The sequence below is a fragment of the Equus asinus genome, chromosome 22, assembly GCF_041296235.1.
Source record: "Equus asinus isolate D_3611 breed Donkey chromosome 22, EquAss-T2T_v2, whole genome shotgun sequence".
Taxonomy (NCBI): Eukaryota; Metazoa; Chordata; class Mammalia; order Perissodactyla; family Equidae; genus Equus; species Equus asinus.
This window is the reverse complement of record NC_091811.1, coordinates 65,048,741-65,061,268: the sequence shown is the minus strand read 5'-3', so window position 1 is coordinate 65,061,268 and position 12,528 is coordinate 65,048,741. Positions and strand designations below refer to the sequence as shown.

The window sequence follows — 12,528 nt, the reverse complement described above, 5'->3', positions numbered from 1 at the left end:
TTGTTGATTCATACATATCACTCAATTAGTTCAGAACAGCTGAACTAAAGTCTTGCATAGTTTTGCACCCAAGCCTTATTTCTAAATGTTAGCTATAAAGATGAATTCAGAAGGCATCTTGCAAAAACATTTTAAGCAAAAAGCTATGTGCAGAGAGCAATAAATCTACTACCCACACCAAATAAGTGGCATAATTTTAAACTCTATATGTCTAGAAATAAAGAAAAAAACATTAAGACATCATAAAAGTAATACATGATGGATTTCACATGATAGTATGAAAATAGAATTACAGATCTATTACCTCTGTTAGTATAAATTTTCATCATCTTTTTAAAAAGCTAATTTCCTTAGAAATATATTTTCAAAAGAATGATGTCAAAATTTAAAATTTAACTATAAAATAAACAAATAAATATTAAAACTAAAACACTTCCTTCCCAGTAAACTCTTGTTTAAAAACTATTTTTGACAGTGTTCTTAATAAAAAACATTAATTAGATCAACATGCATTATTAAAACAGCAAAATGCAAAGGTTACTACTCAAATATACTGCTACTGGTTCACCTTAATATCTGTTAAAAATAAATTCTAAGTATGAACATCAAAATCTAAAGTTATGAGACAATTGTTATAACCATTTCCACAATTAGTATTGGGCTGGGTTCCCAAATTAAATGATAGCAATATTTAGTGTATAATAAATAAATACAGGATTAGAATAAAGATATACCACTAATAATATAATTTTCATAAAGAAGTTACTACTACATATTTACCATATATTTTGGAGATTTCTAATAGTTTAAGGTATACTTCATTTTTAAACTACTTATAAACTAGATTAAACATCTCTTTTCACTGATGTTATAAATATCTCCTTGCAATGAGGTTCCTTTCATTTATATAAAATATTTTTCAGATAGGTAAAGTTAATACAGAATAATTAATAAGCATGGAGAAGTTAGTTTAAAAACTTCACAACACTATTGAGGAATTTCATGAAAATAATTTTTTAAAGCATCCCTGAAATTGTAGACTGTTTCATTCCTATTAAATATAAGTATAGGGAAAATATATACAAAGTTTACTTAAAAGGGAGAGCAAATGTGCTATACTTAAAGGTCTTTACATCTTGAAAATGAACAATGGAAAACATAAGTTTTAAAGTGGTAATGCAAATCAGAGGACCACTTTCCCCATCAGTTTTGAGACTGTGAAAATCTTTTAAAAATTAGAAAGAGTATCACATTTTATAGTTTTACATATTATATATTTTAGCTTGTATTATATTAATATAGCAGCTTGCCCCTATTACATAACAATAATTACTAAAACCTTAAGTAAGGATAAATAGTTCCACATGATTCCTAATTGTTAAATGAGTATAAATTTGTACTTTCTTGTACTAAAGTTGTTGTTTCATAGATTCTTCCTGGCACTTCTGGAATCTGATGCACTCATCTGCTTCACCCATCCATCTCTTTCATAATTTTCCGAATAATAGTCATAGTAGAGAACATATACAGAGTCCTTATGTGCTTACACATAATAAAAGGCAATCTAAGAGCCACTATCTGAGTCTAAATACTGCCTCTGCACTTACTAGCTAGCTACATGACCCTGGGCAAGTTACCGAACTTCTCCTTGTCTCAGTTTCTTTATCTACAAAATGTAATAATATCTGCCTCATTAAGATTAAACAACAATTATAACTGTTTAGCTCAGGGCGTCACACACACTATTACAGAAGGGTTAGCTGCTATTATCATTATTACTGTGTCATATACTGAGCCAAGGACTTGACGTGCACTATTTCATTTAATCCTCACTTAGCTCTCTTTTACAGATGAGAAGATTAAGGTTTACAGTGGTTCAGCAACTTGCCTTTAATAAAAAAGCTAACAAGTGAAAGGACCAATATCCAAACCCAGGTCTGCCTCCTTAATAACCCAAGCCCCAACATCTATGCCAATGTCTCCTCAAATGAGGCTCTGTGGATATACTCATGGGGAATTCACTCTGACAACTTTTATTTTAAATTATTCTAGAGATAATTTTCAAATGAAACACATTTTCACAAAGTAGATTTTAATTTCTTAAATCATCAAACTGGGATATGGAAACTGCTGGTGTTCCAGGAATATTCCTAGAGGTCTAGAAAAAAACTTTTTTTTCCCCTAACAAAGTAGTGAACTTTAAAAAACTTCAAACCTAACACTTAGCTTTCATTGTTCAAGAATGAGGGCAACTATTTCAAAATCTTTACTCCTATTTCTTTTGGATACCAACTTTTGGACCTTTTGGTTAGTCTAATTACTTGAAAAAGTAAAACTTTATTTTTTAAAAAAAACTATGGTACCCTTTGTAATGCTTGGCTCGTTTTTAAAAAGAAAACACATTGTAAAAGAACAAACAAATATTAAAAAGGTATCTATTACGGGGCTGGCCCCATGGCCAAGTGGTTAAGTTTGCATGCTCTGCTTCAGAGGCCCAGGGGTTTGCCAGTTCAGATCCTGTGCACGGACGTGGCACTGCTCATCAGGCCATGTTGAGGCGGCATCCCACAAGCACAACCAGAAGGACCTACAAGTAGAATATGCAACTATGTACTGGGGAGCTTTGGGGCAAAGGAGGAAAAAAAAAGAAGATTGGCAACAGATGTTAGCTCAGGTGCCAATCTTAAAAAAAAAAATAAAGCTATCTATTCCTTTAGTAAACAGTACTAGTACTCACACTGAGCACCAAGTCTCTCATCTTTAATCCTATAATGTAACTACAATAGTCTACAGAATATTTCTACTTGAACGACTCAAAAAATAAGCCCCACCTAAACTTATTTTCTCTATACTACCTTTCCCCAAACAAGATCCCTTTTCAACATCTCTAATTCCTGTCAAGGGTGTCACTATTCTCTCACTCATCCACACTCATGACCACAGAATAATCTCTGACTCTTCTCTTTTATTCTCTGTATCCAAACAGTCACCAAGCATTATATTTCTTTCTCAAGTGGATTCTCAATGCCAGAACCTACTCTATCCCCAACCTCCTTCAGGTTTTCATCACTCCATGTCTGCTTCTAGTGCCTATTACCCTACTCCTTCTCTCCAATCCTGTCACTCGATCACCTGTACCACCACCTGCTTATCCTTCGTAAAAGAGCAATTTGATTATGATAGTCCTCTAGTTTAAAATCTCCATGGATTCCCATTGCTCATCCCACAGAATAAAGTCCAAATTTGGAATGAGGGCTTTTGATCATATGAGACTGATCCAGCTGATAGTGAATTTTCCCCCATTATAAAAGCGTGGCACTTATCACATCACCATTTCCAGTGACTATTATTAGTGGAGCAGAGGCTTCTGCAGGAATGAGATTTCTTTTGTGTCCTTCCCAGTACTGAGTATTAAGTTAGGTACTGAGGAGGTAACCAATCACTGAGTTAGATGATGAGTTACTCAGTGCATGTATATTGGGTACCTGATATGTGATCATTTGTTCAACAAATATGTACTGAATGAAGCTGTGCCAAGGATACTAATCTGACTTCGGTCTACTAAGCAATTTCCATATGCTAGGCAACAACACTAAATACATGTATTATCTCACTTAATGCTTAAAGCCACCCTGAGGAAAGGATTATCATCTTCATTTTTATTTTATTTTTTTTTTAAAGATTTTTTATTTTTTCCTTTTTCTCCCCAAAGCCCCCCGGTACATAGTTGTGTATTCTTCGTTGTGGGTTCCTCTAGTTGTGGCATGTGGGACGCTGCCTCAGCGTGGTCTGACGAGCAGTGCCATGTCCGCGCCCAGGATTCGAACCGATGAAACACTGGGCCGCCTGCAGCGGAGCGCGCGAACTTAACCACTCGGCCACGGGGCCAGCCCCTCATCTTCATTTTTAATATGAGGCAACTGAATACTAATAAAGTCACAGAGCAGATATGAGAGAAATGAGATTCAAACTCAGAACCGAGTGAAAAGCCTGTGCCCTTTACCAGTGTATTCAGTTTCTCCTATAGAAACATTACCTCAAGAAGCTGTAATCTATCTGACACAGTCGACATACGCAACTATAATACAGTGTAATAAATGCTATGAAGGCGGTGTAAGATCTTATTTAACCAGAGAACGATGGGCCAAACTCTAGCATAAAGGGGACTGGTGCTCAGAGATGATGTCCAGAGGTGACACTTTTAAGAATGAATAGCAGTTAATAGAGAGAAAGAGGAGAACAATATGTGCAAAGGCAAAAAGGCACAAAATTTCATGATGTAGTCAGTGAACACCAAGTAGTGTTCCAGAAAGTTCCAGTTTTCCAGAAAGTAAAGTGTGATAAGAGGGACTGGTAGGAAATGAAGCTATAAAAAGGAGGATAGTCAGATTATGAACGTTTAACCAAGGAGTTTAGATTTTATCCAATAAATAATGGGAAGACACTGAGAAATTTTAAGCAAGAGAGTGAATTACTGCATTTGTGTTTTAGAAATACTGCTCTAGCACTGAAAAATGGAGCAAGAGCCTAGAAGCAGGGACACCTGTTAGAAGGCTATTGAAACAGTTCAGACAAGAAATGTAGAGCAGCAGTGATGGAGAAATAGACTAATTCAAAAGATATGTAGGAGGAAGAACTACAGGATTTGGTAACCAATTAGACTGAGGTTTGAGGTTTGGTAGGAAGATAAAGGAAAGGAAGCAATCTAGGTAAATTCAAGGTTTCTAGCTTGATTGAGCTCTGGGTGGATGAAAGTACCATCAACTAAAACAGGGAACAGAGGGGGAGAAACAAGGTGAAAGTAAGGAAAGCTGATAAGTACAGATGGTGTTGGTACCTCTGAAAAATGCAAAAACAGAAAAAATTGTCTCATAAACAAACAGGTAAGTCTAGAACTCAGGAGAGAAAATCTAAGGTGAAAAGATTGGGTGTTATTAGCCAGGAGAGTGAATGAAACTGCCTAGGGAAACTACAAAATAGAGCCAAAGACAAGAGCTCCAGAGCCCAACATTTAAAACACGGGCAAAGAGAAGTAAATGAAAACTAGTAGATGATGGTGATTCAGAAATCTGGAAAGAGAGAATTTCATGAAGAAGGGAGTTGTCAATATATTGAACCTATCAAAGAGGTGAAGGTAAGAACTTTAAAGCCTCTCTTGGATTTGGCAATTGAGAAACTGGTGACTTGAAGCAGAGAAGTTACAGAAGAATGGATGGTAAAGAAAGCTCAACTAGACAGGGGTTGAGTGAATGGCAGAGGAGGAAAGAGATGTTAATCTTGGCTAAGAGAGTAACAGTGAGAGAACAGAGGGTTGAAGAACATTTTCAGGATGACAGAGATTTTTAGCATTTTTACAGGATGAGAAAGGGACCAGTGAAGAGTGATATTTTTAAATTATGCCTCTGCTTAAACTTAGTATTTGGAACATCACCCATGATATAACATTAAGTGAAAAAACAAGCTGCAGAACATGTATAGTACGATGTCACTTAAAATAAAATTTGACTCTTTTCCAGGGCCCTCAAGGCCTTTAGGTCCTTTATGACCTGGCCACTGCCTACTTCTGACTTCATCATAGGCCATTCTCCCCCTCACCACTATGCCCCAGTCACACTGGCCATTCTGTTCCGATGTTTCAACAGGCCAGCTTGTTCTTGCCTCAGCTGGGGGGTTTTGCACTTGCTGTCTCTTCTGCCTCTATAGAATGCTCTTCTCCCTGACTGTCAATGGCTGGTTCCTTCAAGCCATTCAGATCTCAATTTAAACATCACCTCCTTAGAGAGGCCTGCCAGCCTTTATGTAATATTGCATACTCCTCTACCCCAGCACCCCAACGTTACCAGCATTACCCTGTATTAGCAACTACCTCTATCTGAAATCTTATTTGTTTACTCATCCATCTTCCCCCTAGCATGTAAGCTCCATGAGAAGAGAGATTTCATCTGCCTTGTTCACCACACATCCCTACTGATTAAAACAAAACAGTGCTTGGCACACAGTAGGCACTCTATTGTTGAATGAAATGTGTACACACACACGTATACATGAATGTAGTATTTACATGAAAAACATTAATAAAGTTCTGAAAGGAGTTATTATTTGAACTTATTTATACCAGGGTTGAGTGAGACTAGGAGAGGTTGACAATATCCATTCATTTTATGCTTCATAGATCTCTATTCAAATTTTCTACAAGAAGTGTCTCTTGTTATTGAAAAACAATTTTTAAATAATGATCATACGAACCTAAGATAGGTAATCATTCTGCCTCTTTATTTTCTTCTCGTGGGTTGTCATGATCTAATCTGACTGCAGGCTGACCCTTGAGTTGTTTGGTAGGGCAGTTCAAAGTTAGACTCTTAAACCTTAGAGCTGGAAAGAACTTAGAGAGCATCTAACCAATCCCCTAGTTTTAGAGATGAGAAAGCAGAGACTGCTTAATTTAATTAATAAAAGTAGGATACTGATGAAAACTTTTCAAAGATCAAATGATTAAGAACTATTTAAAAGGTTATATGTTACACATAATTTAAGTGATAACTGACAAAAGCTTACTCTCATATGCAACCTACAATCTCCTGGTGAAATTATTACTCAAAGTAAAACTATTTCCTTAAGCACACTATTTGACCAATGAACCCTATGGTTAAGCATCAGTTAACCATTATAACATGACAAAGGATCTGGAATACAGAAACCCAGGGAGTGAAAACAATTCCCCACTGGGTGCGTAGACTAAGCGAACTGGCAGGCAGGGTATACAATAAGTGGAATCTATAATACACTTAAGAACCCATTACAGTTTGATTCAAATTTCTGTATCAATCTCTACAATGTGTATTTAATGAACTTCAGTACAAATTAAATGTTGAACAGGTAAGAAATACATTATTAAATATCACTTACAGAAACTACTTAACTACTTCTCTTTACATATATACTGTAGTTTACCACGAATACAACAAATTTTATCTAAACTTTTGAATAATACCGTTTTATGTTTAACAAACTATCTCATTTGATCCTCACAACAACCCCACAGACAGCAGAAATTATTATTCCCACTTAATATATGAGAAAGGCTCAGAGGTTAAGGAACTTGACTAAGGTCACTTTCACAAGTCCTAGACCCAGAACCTCTACCTCTAAGCCACTGCTCTTTCCATCACCCAGGCTACCTCATATTTACCACTGATTAAAATGCAAACTGCTTTATAATTTCCTTCCTTCCACATTGGTGGAGGTAAGGGGGGTTACCTAAATCCTAGCAGTCCTATCCCTTGTTATTCCATTTGAAATTTTAGTACCTAAGAAAACATTCGTCGTGCATCTTCACAGTGAGAAGTGAGTCCCTTTGAGAATTGTGCTCATCAGTAATTCTGTAGGAAATCCTATCAAATATTCAATTATTTTTCTTAATCCAATAAAATTACCCTCTTATTTAGAAAGCTCTCTACAAACAACACCTAAAGCAGTGTTAAGAATATGGGCTCCATAGCTGAAAAAGATCAAAACCATATCTTAGACCTATCACTCACTAGCTGTTCAACTGTGGGTACATTTCTTAACTTCCTTGAGCCTCAGTGTTCTCATCTGTGAAATGAGGGTAACACCATCTGCCTCCGTGAGTGGCTGGAAGAGTCACTGAGATAACGTGTGTAAAGCGCTTGGCTCTTAGAAAAGGGCCAGGTCAGAGTTGGTGATGTTAGAGAAACAAACAGATGTAGACAGGTACTGCTGATAGGCAACGTCACTTAAGTTATGTGAACTTGACCAGTAACTTCTGGTGTGACCTTACTTCTTTTTTTCCCCAAATATCTGGAGCAGGACACAATATATCACTCTTGCTCCCAGGGTACCAATTAAAGTGAGTGCTGGATTTCAGTCCTCTTTAACCCCTCTAATTAATATAGTAATAATCTATTATTTGACTATCTTAGAATTGGTTATAGCCAAATCAAAACTTACACTATTTTGACTCCTACTCTTTAGCTAAGTCTGCTAACTGTATCATTCACTATTTTGAGGTAAAGCTAATAACAGTAAGCCAATTATATAAATACAAATCATGAGCCAGTGAATTCAAGTTGGGTGAAAAGGGTAGGAAGTTTCAGGGGGAGTGGGGAGAGGGACTTCACAATGCGAAGTTATGCACTCAGCAGTCCATCACGCGCTACATTTACTTTCTCTCTTCAATCGTCAGAGGCATCATCTTACGCAGGAGGAAAGGGAAGCTCCAACTCTGTCACTCCCCCTGCTCAAGGTGCTCTAACCACTCTAACCAACAAGGCTCCTGCTCAATTCACGGCCTTTCCTCCTCCGATCTCTGCCCAGAATGCTCTCCCGTCTCCCTGCAAGGCCATCTCCTCCTGCTTCAGGTCTCACCTCAAACCGTACCAACTCTCACCATCTCTAAGGGAGCGTACACCCATTACCCCATCCTTGTTCCCTTCATGGAACATAAATGATCTGTATTCATCTTCCTCTCGGGCTCAAGGACAGAGATCCTCTGAGCTATCACTGCTGTATCCTGAAAGCTCCCCATGGATGACGCTGGCCTAATGAATGAACGGCCACACCTGCCTAGGGGCATTTAGCCAGTAAATGGCAGGGCCTGGAAACCAATCCAGGTAATTCTGCCTGCAAATTCCTGCGCTGCCCAACTACTTTTCTCACCAGTGGGAAGGGAGGCGCTTTGGGTTGGGAAACCAGTTTACAAGCGTGCCTTCCTACTTTCTATATTCATTCACTTTGAAGAAATTACAGAACTACCTACACCGAAACTTACTACTATAAAATATTTAACCGGAATTTCAAGAGATCTTACATTTCCTCTTAGAAGCACAAGCCAATTTGAAAAAACACTGCATTTACAATACCCCCTAACAATCAAAATACTTCAAGACTGTTGAGTAATTGGCATCTGCCCATACAGTTATTTAAAGCTACAAGAAAATTGAAGCCACACACATAAATGCATTTTACTAACAGGCTGGTAATAGTTTGTTCTTTTACAAGACGTTTTGAATTTCCCAAGACATCATACACAAAATCTTTAAAAACCAGCCATGGCACTGTCATTCTGACGATGGTAATAACGTCCTATCTTAAGGGAAGATGACACAAACACACTCCATCTGCCGCGTTTCACCACTTTCACACGGCCTTGCAGACACAAGTCGCCGCCCGTACGACGCCCAGCGCCTGGAGCAGAGCCCTCCCCCGCCTGCCTTTGTTACCTTACCCCCGGCGTCATACTTACTGCTGAGTCCTCCATCCTCGGCCACTCCTGTCCCTCTCATTCCCAGGTAAGTCAGTCCCAGGATGAGGAAGAACAAGCAGGCAGCAGTCAAGAGGAACATCGACAGGTAGTGGGCGCTGAAGCCCCCGGTCGGGGACACCTCCTCGCGCTTGAACTGCTGGAGCAGCTCCTCCTCGGGCTCCGACAGCTTCGGCTTGCCGTACGCGTTTTTCAGGTAGGTGTGATTGGCGCCCGTGTGATTGGCGTGATTGATCCTGAGCGAGCTCGAGGCGGCCGCCGCCGCACCGGGCGGAAGGCTGTTGGGGAAGATCCTGGGGGCGTCCGCGCCGAACGCCCCCCCGCCGACGTGATTGTTGGTCTTCAGGAGGGAGCCCGTGGAGGGATCCGAGGCGGGGTCCGCGTCCGCCGCCGGCGGGGGCAGGAGCGGGGCCAGCTTCTTGGCGGTGACACGGAACCGAGGCACGAGGCCGGCGTCCAGCGGCTCGCACCCCCCTCCCTGCTCCGCCGCCGCCGCCGCCGCCTCCTCGAGGCCGCGGCCCCTGTCTAGACCGCCGGCCGCCGCCGCCCTGTCACTCAGCGCGACGCCTCCCCCGCCCGGAGCCGAGGGCTCGGCGCGGCCGCCGGCGGCTCGGGCGGGCGGCGGGGACAGGGGCTTGCTGTGGCCCCGCCGGGGCCGCGGCCGGGACAGGGGGTCGTCCTTCAGCACCTGCCTGGCGGAGGCCACGTCGGCGTCGTCTTCCTCCTCCGAGTCCGAGTAGTTCTCCCGGCAGCTGTAGGGGAGAAGCCGGCTGCCGTTCACGGCGCGGCTGGCCCACGGCGGCTGCTCGGCCTCGGGGTCGCGGTCCCCGCCGTCCTCTCCCGCCCCGCCCTCGCCCTCCGCGGCCCCGTCCCTCCCCGCCGGGGTCTCGGGCGCCGCCGGCCGCCGCGCCCCCCACCACGAGTGCGGCTTCCTCCGCTCGGCCGGGGTGCTGTGGGTCCCCTCGCCGGCGGCCAGAGGCGCCGCCGGCGGCCTGAGCGCGCGGGGCTGGAGCGGAGCCCGGTCTCTCCTGCCGCCGCCGCCGCCGGCCTGGTCCCGGGGACTGGCCTCCGCGTCCGACTCGTCCGAGCTGAAGCCCAGCAGCACTTTGCTGCCGGCCGTGGGGGCGGCCGCGGCGGCCCCGAGCCCTCCCAGGGGGCTCTCCGGGCCCGCGGCCGCGCTCCGGCCCAGGCCGCCCGCCGTCCGCAGGGAGGAGAGGTCGCCGGGCGCCGGCCGGCCCCCCAGCCCCGCCGCCGCCCCCGCCGGTCCCGCGGCGGCGCCCGTGGCGGCGGCCGTGTTATTGTTATTGCTGTTCCGCGTCTTGCTGCCGCGGCCGCCGGGCCGGTGCTGCTGCTGCTCCTCCTCGCGAAGCTTCTTCAGCTTCTTGAGGTAGACCGGGCGGGTGCTCTCCGTCACGGGGCCCGGAGACAGGCCGTAACGGCGGAGCTGAGAGAAAAGCTCCTCATCCGAGAGCTGCTGAGGCGCCGAAGCCGCTGCCGCCGCCATTTTCTCTCCAGGGTGTTTTACAAGCTCCGCGCTACCGGAAGTGACGCGCCGCCCTAGACCCTGAACTAGACCGGTTGCGTCGCGCTCGCGGCGCCGGGCGCCTCGGCCAATGGGAGGCGCGGGCGGAGCTCACCTGAGCGGGAAAGGGCCACCTGGGCGGGGGCTGGCCGCGCGCTCACCTGAGGCCGGGCGCGCGCTCACCTGGGGGCGGGCGCGGCCCCGCCGGCCTGTAGCCTTCGCGCGCGGCGTCCGCCGTGCCCTGCCTGCCCGGCGCCGTCCCCGGAGCTGCCTCCTGCCGAACCACACCTTGACCTCTTCTTCCCGGGCTCCTGCCACCGGGCAGTGATAACCGAGAGGAAATCTGCCCTGAAGTTCACGGTGTTCGTTTTCTCTCCATCCAGGTTCCCGCTGCCGAGGGAGCCCAGCGAGACTAAAGAATCCCGGAGGGCCAGACTGGAGTGGCAGTTTCCCTGTCTGGCTGCTGGCTCTCTCTTTACACTCTGTCTTTCCGCTTGACTTAAAAAAAAAAAAGTGAGCTTCTCTCGCTGCTCTTTTTGAGAAGCCTCTGCTCTTCCATTCCGAGGAAAAGATAAGATACGGGGCAGACCAGTCCCGACACAATTTTCTTCAAGACGAATGGCTATTCATTCCTTAATTGGTTGTAAGATATTATCATTTTTCCCCCTTTTAAAATCTGATGACGTCGGTAAGTCATTTCTGTAGGTGAAAGAGCCTTATTTGCTTCTTTCTGTGAAAAAAAAAAAAAGACAACACACCATCCTGCTGATTTCCTTCTTAGCACCTTTCCAACCTATATTTATTTATTTAATGATTATTTGTATGCATTTTTAATTTAATTTAATTTAATTTTTTGGTGAGGATGGTTGGTCTGGAGCGAACATCCGTGCCAATCCTCCTCTTTTATGTATTTTTTCAATTATAGTATTTAATTATTTATTGTCTCATTGCTTTGAACTGTAAGCTCCATGAGCAGAGGAGCCTCCCTTCTATTATTCGCAGCTTCACTCCTATAGTGCCCGAAGCCAGAAGTTCACTAAACATTTGTTGAACTAATGAATGAATTGCAAAGCTAGGATAGTATGAGATGAGTATTTTGACATGGGAACAGCGGCAGAGGAGGAGGAAAAGCCTTCACACAAAGTCAAAAAACTCGAGACAATTGAGACTTGGATATCCAGCCCCCTCATTTAGAGAATAGGAAATGAATCCCAGAGAGGTGAAACTTGCCCCATTCGGTGAAGATGGCTTCCCTTTTCCTGAAACCCCAGCAGAGCTGACGCTCCTGGAGCGCTGAAACCCTAGCAGCTGCACAGCGGCACCCAGCACGGTATCTGGCACATTATAATATTTTGTCGAATGAAGTGTTTTATCCTATTGCATTATACACAACTGAACCAAAACGTGTTAGTCAAAAGCACAGATACCGACTTTTCAACATCCAACAGCAACTTGAATTTTCGACTTCTCGTAGTAGAAGCTTGCCATGTCAAAAAAACTTTTCTGTGGAGGGTCACTTCCTTGTCCTTTATCAGGAGACTTTAAAATTTATAAATGTTCCTGAATCTGTGACTGTTAAGCACTTATAAGACTGTTTGACACAGTACATTTTATCCCCTATCATGATAATGACCCAGAATTTATTACCATAATTTTCTGGGTGGAGAATCAAATGATTGCAAACTTGCTGGACTTGTGTCTCAGGATAGCAGCAGTTAAGCTGTGA

At 43.6% G+C, this 12,528-nt stretch overlaps 1 protein-coding gene across 2 annotated transcripts in view; it reads right to left on the bottom strand.

The window, feature by feature from the left end:
- The window catches only part of LEMD3 (LEM domain containing 3), a 68,307-nt gene extending 57,481 nt beyond the window's left edge, over positions 1-10,826 (bottom strand). For both annotated transcript variants that reach the window (XM_070494329.1, XM_014838589.3), the window contains exon 1: positions 9,263-10,826. In XM_070494329.1, coding sequence (XP_070350430.1) covers positions 9,263-10,784 — 1,522 coding nt within the window. In that variant the 5' untranslated portion in view covers positions 10,785-10,826. The remainder of the gene's footprint in view (positions 1-9,262) is intronic.
- Positions 10,827-12,528: the final 1,702 nt, after the last annotated feature.